Source organism: Neoarius graeffei, chromosome 22, assembly GCF_027579695.1.
Source record: "Neoarius graeffei isolate fNeoGra1 chromosome 22, fNeoGra1.pri, whole genome shotgun sequence".
In the NCBI taxonomy this organism is placed as follows: domain Eukaryota; kingdom Metazoa; phylum Chordata; class Actinopteri; order Siluriformes; family Ariidae; genus Neoarius; species Neoarius graeffei.
The window spans coordinates 51,779,099-51,802,340 of record NC_083590.1 but is presented as its reverse complement, the minus strand read 5'-3'; the positions used below and the strand labels follow the sequence as shown (position 1 = coordinate 51,802,340).

General features: G+C 42.4%; 1 protein-coding gene across 1 annotated transcript in view; it reads right to left on the bottom strand.

Annotated features, from left to right (window-relative positions):
• Positions 1–5,073: 5,073 nt before the first annotated feature.
• The window catches only part of LOC132870328 (sodium/potassium-transporting ATPase subunit alpha-3-like), a 127,262-nt gene continuing 109,093 nt past the window's right edge, over positions 5,074–23,242 (bottom strand). The window contains exons 17-20 of the mRNA XM_060903960.1: positions 18,328–18,458; positions 17,474–17,575; positions 5,930–6,021; positions 5,074–5,808 (exon numbers count right to left, since the gene is read on the bottom strand). Coding sequence (XP_060759943.1) covers positions 5,780–5,808; positions 5,930–6,021; positions 17,474–17,575; positions 18,328–18,458 — 354 coding nt within the window. The 3' untranslated portion in view covers positions 5,074–5,779. The remainder of the gene's footprint in view (positions 5,809–5,929; positions 6,022–17,473; positions 17,576–18,327; positions 18,459–23,242) is intronic.

The following is a 23,242-nucleotide window of genomic DNA, read 5'->3' as shown; positions in this document are numbered from 1 at the left end:
ACAGCTGGAGGACCAAATTGCAACTCATTAGGTCAACTGGCAATAGGTCATTAACATGACTGGGTATAAAAAGAGCATCTTGGAGTGGCAGTGGCTCTCAGATTTAAAGATGGGAAGAGGATCACTAATTCCCCCTAATTCTGCGCCGACAAATAGTGGAGCAATATCAGAAAGGAATTTGACAGTGTAAAATTGCAAAGAGTTTGAACATATCATCATCTACAGTGCATAATATCATCAAAAGATTCAGAGAATCTGGAAGAATCTCTGTGCGTAAGGGTCAAGGCCGGAAAACCATACTGGGTGCCCGTGATCTTCGGGCCCTTAGACGGCACTGCATCACATACAGGCATGCTTCTGTATTGGAAATTACAAAATGGGCTCAGGAATATTTCCAGAGAACATTATCTGTGAACACAATTCACCGTGCCATCCGCCGTTGCCAGCTAAAACTCTATAGTTCAAAGAAGAAGCCGCATCTAAACATGATCCAGAAGCGCAGACGTCTTCTCTGGGCCAAGGCTCATTTAAAATGGACTGTGGCAAAGTGGAAAACTGTTCTGTGGTCAGACGAATCAAAATTTGAAGTTCTTTATGGAAATCAGGGACGCCGTGTCATTCGGACTAAAGAGGAGAAGGACGACCCAAGTTGTTATCAGCGCTCAGTTCAGAAGCCTGCATCTCTGATGGTATGGGGTTGCATTAGTGCATGTGGCATCAGCAGCTTACACATCTGGAAAGACACCATCAATGCTGAAAGGTATATCCAGGTTCTAGAGCAACATATGCTCCCATCCAGACGACGTCTCTTTCAGGGAAAGACAACATGACAATGCCAAACCACATACTGTATCAATTACAGCATCATGTCTGCGTAGAAGAAGGGTCCGGATACTGAACTGGCCAGCCTGCAGTCCAGATCTTTCACCCACAGAAAACATTTGGCGCATCATAAAACGGAAGATATGACAAAAAAAGACCTAAGACAGTTGAACAACTAGAATCCTACATTAGACAAGAATGGGTTAACATTCCTATCCCTAAACTTGAGCAACTTGTCTCCTCAGTCCCCAGACGTTTACAGACCGTTGTAAAGAGAAAAGGGGATGTCTCACAGTGGTAAACATGGCCTTGTCCCAACTTTTTTGAGATGTGTTGTTGTCATGAAATTTAAAATCACCTAATTTTTGTCTTTAAATGATACATTTTCTCAGTTTAAACATTTGACGTCATCTATGTTCTATTCTGAATAAAATATGGAATTTTGAAACTTCCACATAATTGCATTCCATTTTTATTTACAATTTGTACTTTGTCCCAACGTTTTTGGAATCAGGGTTGTATAATCACACATTTTATATTATATATAACAAACTACGTTCATATGCTTCCACTGACTGGGTATCTTGCCTACCAGTAAAGCCCTATTGCAGAAGTCTGGAACAATCTCATCTATGTCAATTCATTTTCAGACCTCAGGTGCAATGTTGTCATCTCCATATGCTTTCCCTTCTGTAATCAGCTTTTCAGCTGTGGTGAGTTCCTCCCTAGTAAAGGGGTCTGTGCTGATGTCTAGTGGACCATGTCTATTGCTGATGACAATGTCTTTGTCACTGATATTTGGGGGCTGCCCGAGAAGCTTGGTGAAGTGTTTTTGCCAATTGAGCACTGTCTCCTTTGGTCCATCACCTTCCAACATTCCACAGTTAGCTTTCTTTTTTTCCTGTTATCTGATTTACTAGGTTCCAACTCTCTTTATTCTTGCACCTGTCAGCCACCATTTCCACCACTCTGATCTTTTCTTTCATGAGCTCCTCCTCAACTTGCTTGTAGGCTGCCTTCAGTTCTTCCTTCTCAGCAACATTCACTGGGACATAAGTGGTATGTGCCCTTAGCATTCACAAGGTTGGTCCTGCATGAGGCAACTCTATGATCACATGCAGGGTCATCCCACTTCCTCTTTGGTCTTGATTTTAGTAGTCTTGTTTGTATGTTCAACTGCAGCTACAAGCTTCTCATAGTGGTTGGTGGCTCACTCATCACTGTTCTCTGCCAGGTGAACATTCATTGTAAGACAAGAAAACTTATGTACTTCTACTGAGTACCTCTTCTGAAGGTCTTTGCCTGCCTTGAGAGGGGTGGAGTCATAGCAAGTGTGCTTGGGAGGGTTCCTCGTCTTCTGTAGGCTAACTTGTATCCTACTTACAACTACCCTATGGTTTGAGCTGATTGAACTAAAATAGTTATAGGCTTCTGTGTTCTTCACTGAATTGCTCCATTTCTTCCTGAAAAGGATGTAGTCTATCTGACTCTTGATGTTCATTTCGTCATACAGAAATGTCCACAGTTTCCCTGACTTCTTCTGGAACCGATGGTTCGTGGCCTCCAAGTTTCCCTCCAGTACACTGTAAAAAATGATTTGTTGTATTAACTTAAAAAAAGTTAGTACCCGGGCTGCCTTAAAATTTTGAGTGCATTGAAATTCATACAGTAAGTTAAATTGTTCACCTCATTGTGTTAACTTACTATATTAATTTCGAGGAACTCAAAATTTTAAGTCAGCCCGGGTACTAACTTCAAGTTAAAACAACTCTCCATTCCTGTTAGTCCTCTGATGGAAGTACCAGCCTGGGTCATCTTCACTTGTTTTGCCGAGTCTTGCATTTAAGTCCCCAAAGACAAGAAGCAAATGGTGAGCTGGGACATTGGCGATAGCCTGTCATAAGTTGCAGTGGAAGTCTTCAGCGTCCTCATCAGTCGCAGCCTCAGTAGGGCTGTACATCAGTATAACTGTGAGATGAGGGTTGCCATTGAATGAATACTGAACTCCCAGTATCCCTATGCCACTCCTAATGAAGGTTTTCACTAGCTCAACCTCATGTGCTGCTCTCTAATGGTCCTGACATGATGAGTACTGATGTAAAGGGTCTTTTCCTATGAGAAGCAATGCAAGCAGTATCAATTTTTTTTTTTATTTTTCACAGGGCTGCTGCAAGGACCACCAGTGATCAGCTTCCACCCCTCTTCCCCAGGGAAGGTTTAGAGTAACAGCGTCATAAACTGAGGCTTTGCAGTCAGCAGCGGTGTTGATATTAGGGGCTTGAACCCTAGTGCTGCATGTCGTTAACATATCTACTTTTCAATTGGCGGATGACTCTGGTGCAGTCCCCTGCACCCAGTGAGCCATCTATTGTTAATGCCGTCACCACTTGAGTGCTAAAGAGTATTCCTTTTTAGGCTGATACTTATTAACTGCACTGATTTGTATCCCAACACATGACACATAAGCATATCTGGTTGCAAATTGCTGTCAGCAAAAGTAATCCTTCCCCATCATGGGCAAGCCTGGCTTTATTTATGGGGTGTGTGCTCCCCTAGATCCACAGTATTTAGTTACTGATAGGACAGTCTTAGTCAAGTCAGTGTAGCAGAGTCACCTTGGGCAAGTGTGGCTCTTCACCACACATGGACAGTCTTAATCCTGCAGCTGAAGATGTCTGGCACTGCAGGACTCTGAATCATATTACAGACTCTTGAGCCCAAACAACTCCGAAACACTCAAACCAGCCCATCTTGTACCATCATCCATGCCATGGTTAAATTCACAGAGCTCACACTTTTTCTTCATTCTGATCTTTGATGTGAACATTAACTGAAATTCTTGTCCTGTATCTGTATGATTTTATACTGTACATTATGCTGCTCCCACATGATTAGCTGATTGGATAAGTATAGGTGTTCCTAATAAAGTTGACATATATGGAGGTGTATAGAGGATAATCTCCCTTTTAAAGAACAAACATGCCAGGTGAACATCAAAAGTTTGTGAATTTTTTTTTTAATTTCAAGTAAACATTCTAGCAAATTTCCCAACTTTCTGATGTAATGTCATATTTTAATGCTCTTTTCAGTTGTAGAGGAAAACATCATCTGCAGCAGAAAGCACACATCTTGACATTAAGAACACTATGATATTGAATTCTACAATTGTCATACCATATTTATCATTATCATCATGTTGTCCCGGTCCTAATTTACACGTGTCAACAATAAAAAGATAAGAGCAATGTATGAATTACACAGACCACTGAATGCTTATATCTATAACTTAGCAAGTCATCAAGGTCACACACAAATCAACACCAAACTGAAAAAAGAGAGGTTCTTCTTTTTTATTTAATATTCTTGCTGCTTTTTTGCAGGTAAGGTACATAGCCTTATTTAATTTTTTCATCTATTTTCTCCACTGATTTATAGAATGAAACTGGATTCCTAAAACACACAGAGACTGTATTTTGTTCAGTTCTTGAAAGGAGAGAGGGAAAGGTGCAGGGTTATTCACAGACAGACATATAGACAGAGAGTGAGGAATGTTAGGACAGTGCAGGACATGGGGGTAGTAGTATGGATGGTATCCAGAGGGTGGCAGTGTGCTTGTCAGGTAGGAAGGGGGGAAAAAATAAATTGACAGCACTCAGAGTAGAGCCCTGCACTCCCGCGGGAGTCCCGCAGGACCCGCGGGACCCGATGCAAAGCAGTGCGGCGCGGGACAAATTTTGAAAGCGGGCGGGAGAGGTGATAAGCTGCAGTCCCGCTAACTGAAAACGTGTTTAAAATAAAATTTATAAATTGTTAATTTAATGTCTATCATATATAATTTGTGCTGGATATTTTATTTGGCATTAATAAAAACATTTTAAGATGCCTAAATTTACGGATGTGGTCTAATCTTGCGTACGTTTCCGATTCCTTTCCACTCTTCCGTGTTTGAGATCTCCGATCATGGCAGAAGAGCAGAGCTCCTCTAGTGAAGCTCACAATGGGTATCTCTGTAAAGCCTCAGCTGCGCATGCCGCCTGGCAACGCGCACCCTCGCTACGTGCGCTAGGTGAAGGATCGGTCAGTGGAGAGCTCAGCTAAGCTCAGCATGTTTAATTCCCCAAGCCAATGACAAGAACTTTCGTGAGAAATAACGCAAACGTCTGCATCATGCAGGATTTGCGGGCAGGAGCGGGACAAAATATGGCAGGCGCGGGCGGGAGCGGGACTGAAAATCATAATTCTTTGCGGGAGCGGGCGGGACTGAAAATTCTGTCCCACACAGACCTCTAACTCAGAGCCACAGTGAACATAAACATACCAAAAAACACAGTAACAGACAGAGAGAGAGAGCATGGTAGGGGAGAGTTATGGAGAGTTGAAGAAGAGAAACAGACCAGAGACGGTGCTGTTAATTACTTCGATGACTGAAACGCAGTATCTGTTGCTTCATTCAACTTGTATTTCAGCAGAGGGAAACAAGAAGGATGCAGGGAGGGAGAAGAGAAAAGTAGTGAGAGTGAAGGAGGCCAAACAGGGTGTCTGAAGAGGAAAAAAAATGGCAGTGTGCGCACAGGACATGTGTGTCCTACGTTGGTCACGACTTAAATTACGACAAGAATCATCATTGTCACTAGTATTCAGTACAACATTGACAGTGTAGAACGATATCAAGAAACAGCATGGAGAAGATACTGGCAAAAAATAAAAAAAAATCAGCTGTAGTGTTCTGGTCAGTAGAAAAGCAAAAAAAAAAAGTGAATAGAGAGAAAGAAGTGCAGCCTCATTCCCTCTATCACTGTTGGGTCTAACATCTTACTGGCATCGGGAACTTTTTTTAAAATTTTATTTCTTCAAAGAAGGTAACAGGACCGGGTGTTGTTATGGTCTGGAGAGAGAGGGAGAGAGAGAGAGATGCTGTGCAGGCAAATAGGATGAAAAGAAAAATGAAGGTGATGACTTAATAGTAGGTCTCCTTCTCGACCCAACCTGTAGAGCATAGACAGAGGGGAGGGGGAACAAAAAAGTTAATAAATGTGTAATATAAGTGCACATCAGTGTGTGTGTGTGTGTGTGTGTGTGTGTGTGTGTGTGTGAGAATGTTACATACCTCCTGGGTTTCTGCGCAAGATGAGTTTTCGAATTTCATCATAAACAAAGATGAGGAAGCTGTAGGGAAATGCACAGAACCACCAACTGGGCCTGAGGATGAGAGAGAGAGAAAGAGAGAGAGAGAGAATTTAAGAGAATGACCATGAATCTGCAGCATAATGCAATAAGATAAAATAAGATAAATTCTGATACATATGGGGGGGCGGCACGGTGGTGTAGTGGTTAGTGCTGTCGCCTCACAGCAAGAAGGCCCGGGTTCGAGCCCCGTGGCCGGCGAGGGCCTTTCTGTGCGGAGTTTGCATGTTCTCCCCATGTCCGCGTGGGTTTCCTCCGGGTGCTCCGGTTTCCCCCACAGTCCAAAGACATGCAGGTTAGGCTAACTGGTGACTCTAAATTGACCGTAGGTGTGAATGTGAGTGTGAATGGTTGTCTGTGTCTATGTGTCAGCCCTGTGATGACCTGGCGACTTGTCCAGGGTGTACCCCGCCTTTCACCCGTAGTCAGCTGGGATAGGCTCCAGCTTGCCTGCGACCCTGTAGAAGGATAAAGTGGCTAGAGATAATGAGATGAGATGATACATACGGGCCACTTTTTCCATGGAATAAAAATACGTATTCTATTCCCTTCTAGCGGGGTTTATTGATGGCATGCAATATTGTTATATCGCTTATCCTCCATGTATTACGCCACTCTCCCCAATGGAGAATGAGCATGCAATATTGTTATAATATTGCACATTGTCAAGAGAACACAACGTCACACATCAGAGCTCATGCGAAGATCCAATGACTAAACTTTTCTGCTACGCATGCGCACAATCATTTCTTTGTCACCCGGGAAGGAGAAAAGATCCAGTGCTAGGTTTAAGCACTAAATAAACTGAAAACTGAAACTAAAGACGTGCTGAACACCTGAAAGGCCACCAAAACCTCATTATATATTCTTCATGCATATTTACAAGAGAAAAACACATCAATGTTTTTTTTTATTTTCTGTACAAATAATTTTCCAGTATCCTTTTCATTTTTTATTGTACTTTCGCTTTCCTTTTTCCACGTTTTTTCTTCTCAGAAGAACGCCAAGACTGGAAGCTTTCTTTTTTTTCTCCTCCTGTGTAAAGACCACAAGCGGAGGCCATCCACATCAGATCTGCTTTAATATCAACAGATCCTCGATTAAGGTACGTGAATCCTTTCATCATGGCACACCTTCAGCTTGTTCAGTGTGCTGAGTGCAGGATGTTTAGTTATTCTTCCTCCATCGCTAGTGACAGCTTTATTTGTGATAAGTGCAGATTAGTTAGCTCCCTGACGGAGAAGATTGCAGTTTTAAAAGTATGTATCCAGGCTTTAGAGAAGGCTAGTGAGCATGAGAACAGTGTAGTTTCTGCAGGGGAAAGTCTGGATGCCCTAGGGGGAGTTAGTAATCCCCCAACTCCGGCATTAGAGCCCTTACAGCGGGGTGAATGGGTGACAACTTGGCGGCATTAACGTAGAGCCAAAGCTACCGCTGAGGCTCACTCACGGGAGGACTCCTCTCCGCTTCACATGTCGAACAGGTTTGCTCTCCTTAGTGATGCACCCGCTGAGAAACCTGAAAGAGCTCTGGTTATAAGGGACTCTATAATACAGCACGTGAAATCAGCTAGGCCTTTAGGGGCACCAGCAGCTTTAGTCAGGTGTATACCAGGAGCCAGGGTGCCAGACATAGCAGGTAATCTTAGGGTCCTCGGCAAGCACAGGTTCTCAAAGATACAGTAGTTATCCATGTAGGAGCTAATGATGTATGCCTTCATCAGTCTGAGGTTACAAAGAGTAACTTTGTAGAGGTGTTTAAATTAGCAAAGGCGATATTCAATGCTGTAGCATGCTCTGGCCCCATCCCAATGTGGTGTGGCAATATAGCTTACAGCAGGTTATGGTCGCCGAACTGCTGGTTGTCCAGGTGGCGCTCTGAAAACAGTGTGGGCTTTATAGATAATTGGGCTAATTTTGAGGGCACTGCTGGCCTGTTAGGGTGGGACGGTATCCATCCCACTCGGGAAGGTGCTGCTCTCATTTCTTGCAGCATAGGTCATAGTCTCAGAACAGGTCTAGTTAACTTCTGACAATCCAGAGCCAAGGGCAGGGAGCAGACAAATAGGCTAAACCGACTGTCTGCTAGTTGCACAGAGTTGTCACTCAGGGTCCACTACATTGAGACTGTGTCTGTTCCCCGATCTAAACAAAAAAGTAAAAATACTCAGAGAATTTGTTCCAGTAACCTAATCAACATAAAATTAGATCATACTAACTGTACAGCCACTGCCAGCACCTTTGATCTAAAGGTGGGGCTATTAAATATTAGATCTCTTACATCTAAAGCACTAATGGTTAATTAACTTATTACTGATCAGGAGTTTAATGTACTGTGTTTGACTGATACATGGATTAAGCCAAATGAATATATAGCATTAAATGAAGCTAGTCCTCCCGGATACAGTTATATACACCACCCTCATCTAACTGGCAGAGGAGGAGGCATTGCGGTTATTTATAATGATTATCTAGGTGTAACGCACAAACCTGGTGATAAATTTAATACATTTGAAGTTCTTCATACTAATATAAATGTATGCAGCTTCGAAAAATAAGTCTACCCAGTTAATTCCGTTACGTATTATTTACAGGCCCCCAGGGCCATATTCTGGGTTTCTTTCTGAATTTGCAGATTTCATCTCAGACCTGGTTATTTCCTTAGACAAGTTGTCAGAGATTTTAATATTCACTTTGATAACCCAGAAGACCCTTTGAAAACAGTGTTTGTGTCCATTTTAGATTCAGTAGGGGTTAATCAGAGTGTCATAGGACTGACCCATAATGGTGGTCACACTCTCAATCTAATACTAACATTCAGGTTAAACATAGAAAATATAGTCACACTTCCACAGTCTGAAGTTCTCAGATCATTATCTCATCTCATTCAAAATATGTCTGAGTAATAATATATGCACCTCATCACGCTACTGTATTAAATGTACATTCATGTCAACTACTGCACAGAGCTTTATAAATGATCTCCCAGAGTTATCAACTTTGATTGGGTCACTGTCAGCCCCTGCAGAACTTGATCAGGCAACTGAATGCTTAGAGTCAACGTTCCGCTATACTTTAGATAATGTAGCTCCTCTTAAAAGAAAAATGATCAGAGAGAAAAAATTAGCACCCTGGTATAACGATGACACTCGCACTTTAAAACAGACCATTCGAAAATTGGAACATAAATGGCGTCAAACAAAATTGGTAGTGTTCAAATTAGCTTGGAAGGAGAGCTTCCTGAAGTATAGAAGAGCTCTAAGTGCTGCTAGATCAACATATCTCTCCTCCCTAATAGAAGATAACAAAAATAATCCTAGATTCCTATTTAATACTGTAGCAAAATTAACCAGAAATAAGTCCACTATAGACACATGCACACCTGCAGTATGTAGTAGCAACGACTTCATGAATTTTTTTTAACGACAAAATTGAAAATATCCGACAAAAAATTCAAACTACTAATTTAAGGTCAGACAATGTAAGTGATCCTGTAGTTAACAATATAACTGCTTCAAATCAGCAATTAGAAGGTTTTATTCCCCTTAGAGAAACTGAATTACGGTACAGTCAAACCTCAGTTCATGAACATCCCTATTCACGAACAAATCGGGCTATGAACACCATTTCCGAACAAATTTTGCTTCGATTCGCGAACGATCCTTCGATGCACAAACGCACAAACTGGCAGGCTTCCGCACCACGTGAGGCGTGTGGCAGCATCAGTTGTACTCAAGGTGGCGCGCTGTGAACATTGTTCGTCATTGCGTTGTGTTCATACGATTTCTTTTTTGCTTTTTGCATTAAATTAACCCTCATTATGGCCCCCAAGAAAGTGAAAAGTGTTAGTACTGTTAAGAAGCCTAAACGTACTATTGTTGAAATGAAGAAGAAAATAGTCTTCCTCCTCCATCCACGTGTGCCAGCAACTATCAACCACAAAAGTAAAGTGTACTGTACAATTATGTTTTATTTTAGTATTACTGTATTTTTCTACAATTAAGGTTCTCTTTAATTCCTTTCTGTATTTTTTCCACACATAAACCCATAAAAAGTTAAAAACAAACTATGTTTCTGGGGCCGGTGAACGGATTAATTGGATTTACATTAATTTCAATGGGAAAAATTAATTTGGTTCACGAACGGAGTCAAAGAACGAATTAAGTTCGTAACCTGAGGTACCACTGTACTTTCATTAATCTCTGCATCAAAATCCTCAACTTGTGTACTAGATCCCTTACCTACACGTCTATTCAAACAGACAATACCTGAAATAATTGGGCCGCTTCTAAAAGTAATAAATTCTTCTCTTAGGATCAGCTATGTACCCAAATTCTTTAAACTAGCAGTTAACAAACCCCTGATTAAAAAACCTGACCTTGATCCCTGTCAGCTGTCCAATTATCGGCCAATATCAAACCTCTCCTTTATCTCCAAGATCCTTAAAAAAGCTGCCGCACAGCAATTACAGTGGCATGCAAAAGTTTGGGCACCCTTACTGAAAATGTCTGTTACTGTAAATAGTTAAGTGAGCAGAAGATGAACTGATTACCAAAAGGCATAAAGATAAAGATGACATTTCTTTTCAGCATTTTCTGCAAGACTGGTGTATTATTTTTGTTTTGTACAATTGGAGAGTGAAAAAAGAAAAGGAACACCATGCGAAAGTTTGGGCACCCCAATACATTTGAGTTCTCAGGTAACTTTTACCAAGGTTCCAGAACTTAATTAGCTTATTGAGCTGTGGCTTGTTCAAATTCTTCGTTAGGAAAGATTTCAAAGCTGTATAAATTATCTGACTCCTCAAACTTGTCCCTAAAATCAACAGCCATGGGCTCCTCTAAGCAACTCCCTCGCATTCTGAATAATAAAATAATTGATACTCACAAAGCAGAAGGCTACAAGAATGTAGCAAAGTGTTTTCAGGTAGCTGTTTCCTCAGATTGTAAGGTTATTAAAAAATGGCAGTTAACAGAAACAGTGGAGATCAAGGTGAGGTCTGGAAGATGAAGAAAACTTTCTGAAAGAACTGCTTGTTGGATTGCTAGAAAGGCAAATAAAACCCCCTGTTTGACTGCAAAAGACATTCAGAAAGATTTAGCAGACCCTGAAGTGGTGGTGCACTGTTCTACTATGCAGCGACACCTGAACAAATATGACCTTCATGGGAGAGTCATCAGAAGAAAACCTTTCCTGCATCCTAGCCACAAAATTCAGCGTCTGAAGTTTGCAAATGAACATCTAAATAAGCCTGATGCATTTTGGAAACAAGTCCTGTGGACTGATGAAATCAAAATATAACTTTTTGGCCACAATGTGCAAAGGTATGTTTGGAGAAAAACGGGTGCCAAATTCCAGGAAAAGAACACCTCTCCAACTCTGAAGCATGGGTGTGGATCAATCATGCTTTGGGGTTGTGTTGCAGCCAGTGGCACAGGGCACATTTCATTGGTTGAGGGAAGCATGGATTTGAATAAATACCAGCAAATTCTGGAAGCAAACATCACACCATCTGTAAAAACGTTGAAGTTAAAAAGAGATGGGTCCTACAATAAGACGATGATCCAATACACACCTCAAAATCTACAATGGAATACCTCAAGAGGCACAAGCTGAAGGTTCTGCCATGGCCCTCACAGTCCCCTGACCTAAACATCATTGAAAATCTGTGAATAGATCTCAAAAGAGCAGTGCATGCAAGACAGCCCAGGAAACTTGGAGAACTGGAAGCCTTTTGCAAGGACGAATGTGTGAAAATCCCTCAGGTAAAAACTGAAAGATTATTAGCTGGCTACAAAAAGTGTTTACAAGCTGTGATTCTTGCCAAAGGGGGTGTTACTAGGTACTAACCATGCAGGCTGCCCAAACTTTTGCTTCAGGCCCTTTTCCTTTTTTGTCATTTTGAAAATGTAAAAGATGAAAATAAATTGTTTTTGCTTAAAATATAAAGGGAATGAGTCATCTTTGACTTTATGCCTTTTGGAGATCATTTCATCTTCAACTTGCTTAACTGTTCACAGTAACAGCAATTTTGACTGGGGTGCTCAAACTTTTGCATACCACTGTATGCTCATAATTACATTGGAATAACATCCATGAAATGTATCAGTCAGGATTTAGACCTCATCATAGCACTGAGACAGCACTGGTTAAAGTAGTAAATGACCTACTGTTGGCATCTGTCAGGACTGTGTCTCGCTGCTTGTGTTGCTTGACCTTAGTGCAGCATTTGATACCATTGATCATTCCATTCTTCTGGATAGACTAGAAAATGTTGTGGGAGTTAAAGGAATGGCCCTCTCCTGGCTCAGGTCTTATTTAATTGATCACTATCAGTATGTTGAGGTAAATGGTGATTTTTCTAGAAATACTGAGGTAAAGTTTGGTGTTCCACAAGGTTCTGTCTTGGGTCCACTGCTTTTTTTCTTAATATACGTTACCTCTGGGTGATAGATTATTTGTAAGCATGGTATTAGTTTCCACTGTTATACTGATGACACACAGTTGTATGTTTCTGCAAAACCTGATGAGAGACACCAGCTTAATAGAATTGAGGAATGTGTGAAGGACATTAGACACTGGATGCTTATTAACTTCCTTCTGTTTAACTCTGACAAGGCTGAAGTACTTGTACTAGGACCACATGCAGCTAGAAGTAGGTTTTCTGATTACATAGTAACTCCGGATGGCCTTTCTGTTTTTTCAAGTGCAGCAGTAAAAGACCTCGGAGTGATTATTGACCCCAGTCTTTCATTTGAAACTCGTATCATTAACATTACCTGGATAGCTTTCTTTCATCTCAGAAATATTGCTAAGATAAGAAATTTAATGTCACTACATGATGCAGAAAAACTAGTTCATGCTTTTGTTACCTCCAGGTTGGATTACGGTAATGACTTACTGTCTGGATGTTCCAATAAGTGCATAAACAAGCTCCAGTTAGTTCAAAATGCAGCAGCAAGAGTCCTTACTAGAACTAGAAAATATGATCCCATCACACCTGTCATATCCACACTGCATTGGCTCTCAATCAAATTTCGTATTGTTTATAAAATACTACTATTGACCTTTAAAGCACTGAATGGTCTCGCGCCACAGTACCTGAGCGAACTTCTGGTCTTTTATGACCCACCACGCCTACTTAGATCAAAAGGTGCAGGCTATCTGCTGGTACCTCGTATAGGTACCATCGTGATGTACCTATACCAAAAGGCTCTGCCCCCTGATGTACCTCGTGAAGGCTACATCAGAGGGCAGAGCCTTTTCTTACAAAGCCCCACAGTTATGGAACAGCCTTCCAAGTAGTGTTTGGAAATCAGACACAGTCTCAGTGTTTAAGTCTAGGCTGAAAATACATCTGTTTAGTCAAGCCTTTTGTTAATGGTGTTTATGAGGTAAAGGTGTAGATCTGGAGGGTCCTCAGACAGAGTGTTTTGGTTCTGGGATGTATGGATGCTGTCAGTCCCCCACTCGTTTGCTCACTCAAGTTTGTTGACGGTGTAGTGGCTGCTGCTTTATGTCCCGGGGCGTCCTCATGCCTGTGTTACTGTCTAGCTCTCCCCTTTTGGTTATGCTGTCATAGTTAGTTTTGCCGGAGTCCCTGCTTGCACTCAACGCAAAATGTATACTGTTTCTACTTATTCAGGTGACACTGGGCATACCTAACAACCTGTGTTTTCTCTCTCGTCCGCCCCCCTCCTCCCCCCTGTTTGTCCCTCTGAGTTACATGTCAATCCTGATATCGAGATGCTGACCTCTTCTGCTCCTTGGACCTGCTTGATCCATCCTGATGCCCTATGTCTGGTCGGAGTCTCATCACATTGGTCCTGTGGAGGATGGCCCCATATGGACAGTCGAAAGTCACACTTGGAAGATGCTCTAGACACTTACAGTAATGCTCTTATGGCTGAGGACTACAGGTGACTTGCTAACTTTAGGACTGCAGTTGTCATGAACAGTTTTGCACTCAAGTTTCCATCAATTGAAGAGTTATAACATCAACAAAACTGACTTCATGTTAAAACTGTTAATGTTATAATCATGTTGTTTGTTGTCGCCTAAATGAGGATGAGTTCCCCTTGAGGTTTCTTCCTCATGTCGTCTGAGGGAGTTTTTCCTTGCCACCGTTGCCACAGGCTTGCTCATTGGGGATAGATTAGGGATAAAATTAGCTTATGTTTAAAGTCATTCAAATTCTGTAAAGCTGCTTTGTGACAATGTCTATTCTTAAAAGTGCTATAGAAATAAACTTGACTTGACCAATGGACATTGAAAAACTGGAAAAGAGACACGTTGGAGATGTCAAACTTCCACGCTAGCGAGTGACTGAGACAATTTATATATAAACATGGCTGCAAGGTTTGCTTCATTAAAAGTGGAAGATTTAGAGATAATTTTCAAAGAGAAAGACGCGTTGAACACCCAAAAGGCTACCAAAACTTCACTGGATATTCTTCACGCATTTAATCTTCCGCATTAAATAAATGGAAAAGCTGGAAAAGAGATGTCGGAGACGTAAAACTTCCGTGCTAGCGAGTGACTGTGACAGTTTGTACACAAACATGGCCATGAGGTTTGCTTCATTAAAAGCAGAAGATTAAAAGCGGAAGATATTTTGAAAGAGAATTTTGAAAGAGAAAGATGCACTGAACACCTGAAAGGCTACCAAAACTTCACTGGATATTATTCATGCATATTTACAATAGAAAAACATACCAACGGACATCGAGAAACTGGAAAAGAGAGCAGTAGTGGAAATATTGTCTCTACTTGTTCTACTTGGAGGTGAGGAAAAGTGACAGAGACTTTTACAAGAGGACTTCAATTGTGGACTTCACTCAGCAAAGCCCTTTTTTTTTTTGAACAACTGCAATGTAACAATTAACTACTACCAAAAGTAACTTTGAACTTGAACTGTCAGCCTGTATATAGCTTGTATATAAGTTGGGTTGTTGTTCATGCTTTTTGGACTTGTACTGTTTTTATTGTTAGAACTTTGACTTTGTCCATGTACATTGGATTGAGAGAACATTGAATTACATTCAATCAAAATCAGCATTCAATAAGTTAACATACCTGTCAACTTTGAGGTTTGAAAAAAAGGGATATTTCCCAGATTTTAACTCAAAATAAGGGAAAATTTCGGAAAGTCGAACTTTCCGAAAATTTCAGAAAGTCGGTAATCGAACTGACTTTTCTTCACAAAATTAAATTAGTCCTGCCATTTGGGCAAGTAGCGGCAATACATCTTTTTGGGTTTTGCCTCGCTCCTTTCTTTATTCATGTCTCTAGTCTCGCCGTCTACTGAAACTCGCTCCCTGAGGAAAGAATTACGATCATCTTTTAGTTTTGTGAGAAGTTCCGAGCAGTGACCTTGGTCAGACCATAGATATACGTAGAAGACTAGATGCCTCGTCCCCGTTGCCCGTCAACGAAGTCGAATGTCCGCACATGGCGGCCATCTTACCTCAGACAGCTGGCTTACCCATTACATTGTGTTGGTAGCGATATGTACTTTTCAGATGACCGTAACTTCCTCAAATTTCAATCGATATTCAAACAGTTTGGTTTGTTATATAAAAAAAACAAAACGGAAGTATGTATTTATGATATTAATGATGAATAATCATTTTATGTTTTAAAAAAATACGCATAGCTTGGCGAAAATATTTCAGTATACTACAGACTGTAAGACAGGATGCATGCTGAAATTCCTATGCTGTGAGAAGCCTAACACTGCATACTTATGGATAACTGCGGCCTTAGGACAAATAACCATACAATTTATTTCCAATTTTTAGTGAAAATATTTTTACATGTGATAGGGCCGTAGGGGAAGCTAAAGTTAAATAAACAGCTTACTCACTTCTGAAACTTCAGAAATACTTCATCCACCTCAAAAACCTAATGCACTCACATCATAGCATAATAACAAATGTAAACTCACATCATCGCATAATAACAAATGTAAACTCACATCATAGCATAATAACAAATGCACTACCCGAGTAAGTAATAGTATAAAACAGTGACAGCGACTCACGGTAGTTTGTGACAAAAAAAAGCACTTAATTAATCACATGTGGTTATACTTCCAAGGATAAAAATATATCTTTACATTTACAAAAAGAACATTCAAAGCTGATTATCATGTCAAAGTCAATATATGTTAGCACAGAAGATTGAAATTTCATTTGACTAGGCTCCAATGTGCAGTTAAAATAAAACTAAACATACTGATATAAAGATCTACAATTAAAACAGACACACACATCAGCTTGTCATCAAAGTCAGTACTTTGATTTCCTGTAAATCATAATGTGAGTGCTGGGCTGTGCTTGCGTAAGTCTTCATACCCATAGGATGTCTATGTTCATACCCCTTGTCTGTGGTAAGATGGCCGCCCTGTGCGGACGTTCTGGAATACGCGGTGAGGAATCTAGTCTTCTATGTAAATCTATGGGTCAGACTAGTGCTATGGTTCTGACAGTCTTCTTCACAGACATGCAATTAAAATCAATGTGTAATTACTAGACTACCACCTGCTGTACTGGAGAGGGCGGGGACGTGAATTCATGGCCCGACTTCCTGCTGTAAACTCCTGTCAGAGGCGCGTCATGAATTCTGGACCTACCGACTTTTATATAATGTGAAAATATGGGATATTTTCGGGAAAATAAAAAAACGGGAAGACAGTGGGAAATAAGTCAAAATAAGGGATTTCCCGGGAAAAACGGGAGGGTTGACAGGTATGAGTTAAGAACCCCCCTGTTCTTAACTTTTTGTAAAATCTATAATTGTTACATCGAATGTGTATGTACAATAATAATATTGGCTGGCTTTTTTCATGGTATTACAGATATATTCCATTCAGCTAGCATGATACTGAACTTGTCTTCAACTCATTCAATATCATGCTAGCGGAATGGAATATATCTCATACCACTCAAAGTGGCGACACGGTGGTGTAGTGGTTAGCACTGTCACCTCATAGCAAGAAGGTCTGGGTTCAAGCCCCGTGGCCGGTGAGGGCCTTTCTGTGCGGAGTTTGCATGTTCTCCCCGTGTCCGCGTGGGTTTCCTCTGGGTGCTCCGGTTTCCCCCACAGTCCAAAGACATGCAGGTTAGGTTAACTGGTGACTCTAAATTGACCATAGGTGTGAATGTGAATGGTTGTCTGTGTGTCAGCCCTGTGATGATCTGGAGACTTGTCCAGGGTGTACCCCGCCTTTCGCCCGTAGTCAGCTGGGATAGGCTCCAGCTTGCCTGCGACCCTGTAGAACAGGATAAAGCGGCTAGAGATAATGAGATGAGATGTTCCCGTTTGACTCCATTTTGAAATACCCATCTTTACCAGTAGAGGGAAATAGTGATTCACAGCTTCAGTGCAGGGTAAATGTTTCCAGAAATCACTGAAAGACCTTATTAAGTGTGTGTGTGTTTGTGTGTGTGTGTGTGTGTCAGACTAACTTTAGTGGGTACATTCTCAGGGCCACGTCCATCCCTGGGCAATAAGAAAGGAAGGCCGCCAAAGCTGTCTCCTCAAAAAGGCCAAAGATCAGAATCTTATTCCTGCAGAGTGAGAGGGAAATACTGTATATACATCTCATAAGCTATTGTGAAATGTGTTGAAAAATGAAAATGCAGTTCTTATTTTAGTGAAAGTACATGAGCAGATGTATTTATTGATGTCACCTATGTAGGAGAATAAAGGGGTGTGGTAGAATTAGGCTGAAATCATGCAAATTACCTCCATTTACTTCATTGCCTTCTTTATCATTTATTGCTTTAGTCCATTACAGGAAATGAAAATGAGTCTCTGTTACATTCTGTAGAACTAAAATGTTCTGATGTGCCAGCGTAAAATCAGGGGTTGTGTAGTGCCTTACTGAAAAAAGGCTTTACTGTTGGTTTCCAGCTTAACCAGTATAAATGCATAACGGGAAACATGGCAACCAACAACACCAGCTTTACTGAATGCAAGAGTGTCAGCCGTACTGAACATTATCACACTGATCAGTCAGCTAATTAAGGACCAGACTAGACCAAGCTAAAACCAGCATGCTTTAGCAATCATGATGCTCTAACCTGTGTCAGAGATGTCATAGAAATTCCAACATAATAACTTTATATTATTAAAGTTAAACCCGTAGAAACACGTGCTGAATTTATCTTGTAAAAAGAAATCTAAATCTGAGACTTTCATGCATTTGATGACCTACAGCTGCAGGCAAAACAACTGACACCAACATGAGATGAAACAAGGAGAGAGTGAAGGAAAGATAAAAAGACAGTGAAAGGGAAGGAGGAGAGGGGGCACTGACTTCATGCCCTGCTGGAACACAGAGTTGCGACGGGTCTTGCAGATTATGACATCAGCCCACTGCACCACCACAATGCTCACAAAGAAAGCTGTATGACAGGTGAACTCCACGATTTTCCTTTGCTCATAGGTCTGAAAGCAAGAGAGAGAGAGAGAGAGAGAGAGAGATATCTATTGGTTATTACTGACCAAATCCAATAAATCATCACCTGTCAAGGGAAGATGTTTATTTTGGTTTTGGTAAACTTGGTTTCTGAAATGGTTGTCACCTTTAACTAAAGGGCTAATGGCTCATTTTCTCTAATGGTTAATAACGTGCAAAAACACAGGAGAAATTGTCACTCAATAAGCAACATGTACCGGTAACTTCAGTACAGGACAGTCTGGTTAGCAATAATTATTCTGTGTATAACCTCACTTATAACCATGCTATTCACTGCTGGTAAGAACTAGTGAAATTGTTTTAACTGAATTGTTTTGGTCCTCTTTCATAGGAAAGAAGACCACAGGTGTCAACTACCAAAAAACACAAAACATTATTTCCATATGTGCCGAGATTTTTGTTTATTTGGGTCGCCTACAAAGCAATGCTAGCATAATGCTAGCTAATTAGTGAGGTATTTTATTATATGACTGTGGCAGCAGGGGCGTGGTTGAGCATCGGCTGTGAATGGCAAGGAGTCACATTGAACCAGCAGGTAACATGTGATGAGTGTCAGAGTACTGACTGTCTGTTAATGTGTCTCTGTGTGTCTTTCAGATGACTGGTAACCAGAGAGAGAGCTGTGTTACTCCATGTGTGCGTTGTGTTCCTACGAGGTAGAAGCAAAATCATGGAAAAAGGAAAATAGCATTAAATATAAGAACACATCTGCATGGTGAATCCTACCTCCCAGTTCATCATTTACCCTAGCATAAAAATTGTCACACTGGTGCTAAAACCCGGACATGAGGAACAAATGCTGGTATGTAGTCCTCACCATTCAAGAAGCTCATCCATGCCCTTGGTGCCACCCAACAGAACCAGCACCAGATGCTGGTCACCATGCACCATGAGCAGGACCAGTACTTTGAGATTTTGCTGCAGGCACAGCAGGACTGCCAGGCAATCCTGCGTCTCATACCGCCAACAGCCGCTCTAGCCACAGCGGCCACGTGCTACCCCCAAGGCACCCTAGCTAAAATGTGACAATGTGATGACCCAGAGGCCTTCCTGGTGCTCTTTGAGCAAGCCGCCTAGGCGTGGGGGTGGCCGGATGAGCAGCAAGCAGCTCGCCTATTGCTGCTCCTAACTGGGGAAGCCCAGCTTGTGGCCCAGCAGTTGCCTGCAGACAACAGGTTGGTGTATGGTGACCTGAAACATGCTATCCTGCAACGCGTTGGCCATGACCCCGAGTAGTATCGCCAGTGCATCTGCATGCTGATACTGGACGAAGTCGGTCAGCCATTCGCGTATGGCCAACAGCTCCGGAATGCCTGCCGGTGGTTGGGGCAGAGGATTGCAACATCGAGGGGTTCCTGGACGTGGCTGCACTGGAGCAGTTTATTGCTCGGCTGTCAAGAGGAACAGCAGAGTGGGTCCAGTGCCACCAACCTGTATCGTTGGACAGAGCAATCGAGCTGGCTGAGGACCATCTGGCAGCATTTCCGAGAGCAGGTGCTACCACAGTTTCTCTCGCTTTCTCTCTCTCTTTGCCCCTCCCCATCCCAGCCCCACCTGCTGGGGAGGCAGTCCCAGGGCCATCCATGTAAGCTCCACATCATGACAACACAGAGTGGGGAGGGCCCTGCAACTCCTCCCTCTCTTGGGAATTCCCCAGCGGATTTTCCTCTGGAGCAGATGCAAGATGAGACTCTGAAACACGCTTTTGACCAAGTAAGATTAATGGTCAAAACCTCCAGCCTATCGTTGCCCTTTCCTACCCATATTTTCCATTATTAAGGACGGGGGCGGCACGGTGGTGTAGTGGTTAGCGCTGTCGCCTCACAGCAAGAAGGTCCGGGTTTGAGCCCCGTGGCCAGCGAGGGCCTTTCTGTGAGGAGTTTGCATGTTCTCCCCGTGGGTTTCCTCCGGGTGCTCCGGTTTCCCCCACAGTCCAAAGACATGCAGGTTAGGTTAACTGGTGACTTTAAATTGACCGTAGGTGTGAATGTGAGTGTGAATGGTTGTCTGTGTCTATGTTGCCCTGTGATGACCTGGCGACTTGTCCAGGGTGTACCCCGCCTTTCGCCCGTAGTCAGCTGGGATAGGCTCCAGCTTGCCTGCGACCCTGTAGAACAGGATAAAGCGGCTAGAGATAATGAGATGAGAGGAGATGAGAGATTAAGGACGGGTTATATTGAGTGATGCAATACAATCAAAGGAAAGAAGAGACTACGCAGTTGTTGGTCTCAGAGAGCCACAGGGAACTTTTATTTCATGCAGCTCATCATAATCCTACAGCTGGGCATTTAGGTCAGGACAAAAGACTAAATCATCTCATGGCCTGCTTCTATTGGCTAGAGATTCATGCTGATGTCTGCAGGTGGTGTGTGGCCTGTCACAAATGCCAGCTGGTAAATGCAGCAGCCATACCAAAGGTGCCATTGTGCCCATTACCATTAATCGAGATCCTCTTCAAAAGAATTGGCCTGGATCTTGTCGGGCCATGAGATCAATCTGCATGAGAGTATTAGTCATAGTGAATTATGCAACGTGATACCTGGAAGCAGTGCCTCTTTGCAATATCTCTGCATGTAGTCTTGCAGAGGCACTCTTTCGCATAATCTCCCAAGTTGGGATTCAGAAAGAAATCCTGACTGATCAAAGCACTATTTTCATGTCACAGACATTACGTAAACTGTACAAATTATTGAAATAAAAAGAAAGAAAGCACACCTTTATTCATCACACACTTGTGAAATTTCCTCTCTGCATTTAACCAATCTCAAGCAGTGAACACACACATGCACACACACATGAGCAATGAGCACACACACATACCCAGAGCAGTGGGCAGCCATGCTAACAGCACCCGGGGAGCAGTTGGGAGTTAGGTGCCTCGCTCAAGGGCACCTCAGCCCAAGATCATCCCATTTTAACCTAACCGCATGTCTTTGGACTGTGGGGGAAACCAGAGCACCTGGAGGAAACCCACGCAGACACGGGGAGAACATGCAAACTCCACACAGAAAGGCCCTCGCCAGCCACTGGGTTCGAACCCAGAACCTTCTTGCTGTGAGGCAACTGTGCTAACCATTATACCACCGTGCCACCCATATTGGGTATTAAATCAATTCGTACCAGTATTTACCATCTGCAAATGGATGGGCTGGTCAAACAATTTAATCAAACACTTAAAAACACGTTTCGGAAGTTTGTTGATGGGGACGTAAGAAACTGGGATAGGTGGCTAAACCCTCTGTTGTTTGCAGTGCATGAGATCCCACGAGCCTCCACCGAGTTTCCTCTGTTTGAATTGTTATATGGGCAAAAACCTTGTGGTGTCTTGGATGCAATAGAGGAAACTGGGAGGAGGGAGATTCTCAAAGCAAAAATTAGATTCAGTACTTTCTTGACCTGAGAGCAAAACTCCATGCACTGAGTCACATGACACAGGAGAATTTGCTACAGGCACAAGAACGTCAACCCCACTTCTACAGCAGAGGGACACAGCTAAGGGAATTTGCACCTGGAGATAAAGTGCTCATTTTAATAATAATAATAATAATAATAATAATAATAATAATAATAATTTATATCGCGCCTTTCTCAAAACCCAAGGTTGCTTTACAATAATAAGCAGAAAAAATAAATAAATTAAAAAATTAAAAAGTCCACCAAATAGAGGTCAGGATATCATTCCAGTGGTGTAGCGGCCACAGTCCCACCAAAAGGCGCACGAAAACAAGTCCCACATCTCCAGCACAGCCGCCGTGACGCCGCCAGCAACATCGCTCGAACACCACGCCATGGATCCACAAAGCAAGCACAGAAGCACCGCCATGCAGAGCCCTGGTGTGTCCCAAACCGCCTGCACAGCTGCCACGACGCCACCGAGCAACATCACTCGGAACATCACGCCAAGCATTAAAGCACAGAGCTCTGGACAACCACGATGTTAAAATGAGCAACGAGCTCCCTGCAGTCCATAGCTGGGAGTACAGGCATCACCCACAGCGAACCAAGGCCTGGAGGGAACCGACGCCCAAAACTGGGTCCGGAGCTACACTACAACCGGCGGACAAAAACACTCAAATAAACATCAAACACAGAAAAAAGAAATTAAAATAAAAAAGTAGAGAAAATAAAATTTAAAAAAATAATAATAATTTACTGCCCATGTTGAGCTCAAAATTACTTGCCAAGTGGCAAGGACCCTTTGAGGTCACATGGCGAATTGGAGAAGTCAGCTATGAAGTCAGGTGCACAGATGGGGCGAGGCATGTCAAATTTACCACCTCAATCTCCTGAAACCATGGACAGAGGAGGTTCCTGTAGCCCTGAGAGGGCAGAGATAGGACTGGAGAGAAGTCCAAAAGATCAAGCCCAATTTACCCTGGTCCCCTGTAGAGACCACCTCTCACTGTCCCAGAAAACACAGGTCATCAGGTTGCAAGAGGAATTCTGTGATGTGTTTTCACCCCTTCCTGGACTCACTAACCTCATAAAGCACTACATAGAGACTCCCTCAGGGGTGGTGGTGTGCAGTCACCTGCATCGGCTCCCCAAACACAAGAAAAATGTGGTTTAGGATGAACTCAAGGCAATGCTTGACATGGGGATAACTGAGGAGTTGCACAGCGACTGGAGCAGCCCAGTGATCTTAGTTCCTAAGCTCACTGGTGCAGTTTGGTTCTGTGTAGACTATAGAAAAGTCAACGTGGTGTCTAAATTTGATACACATCCGATGACTTGCATTGATAAACTACTCGAT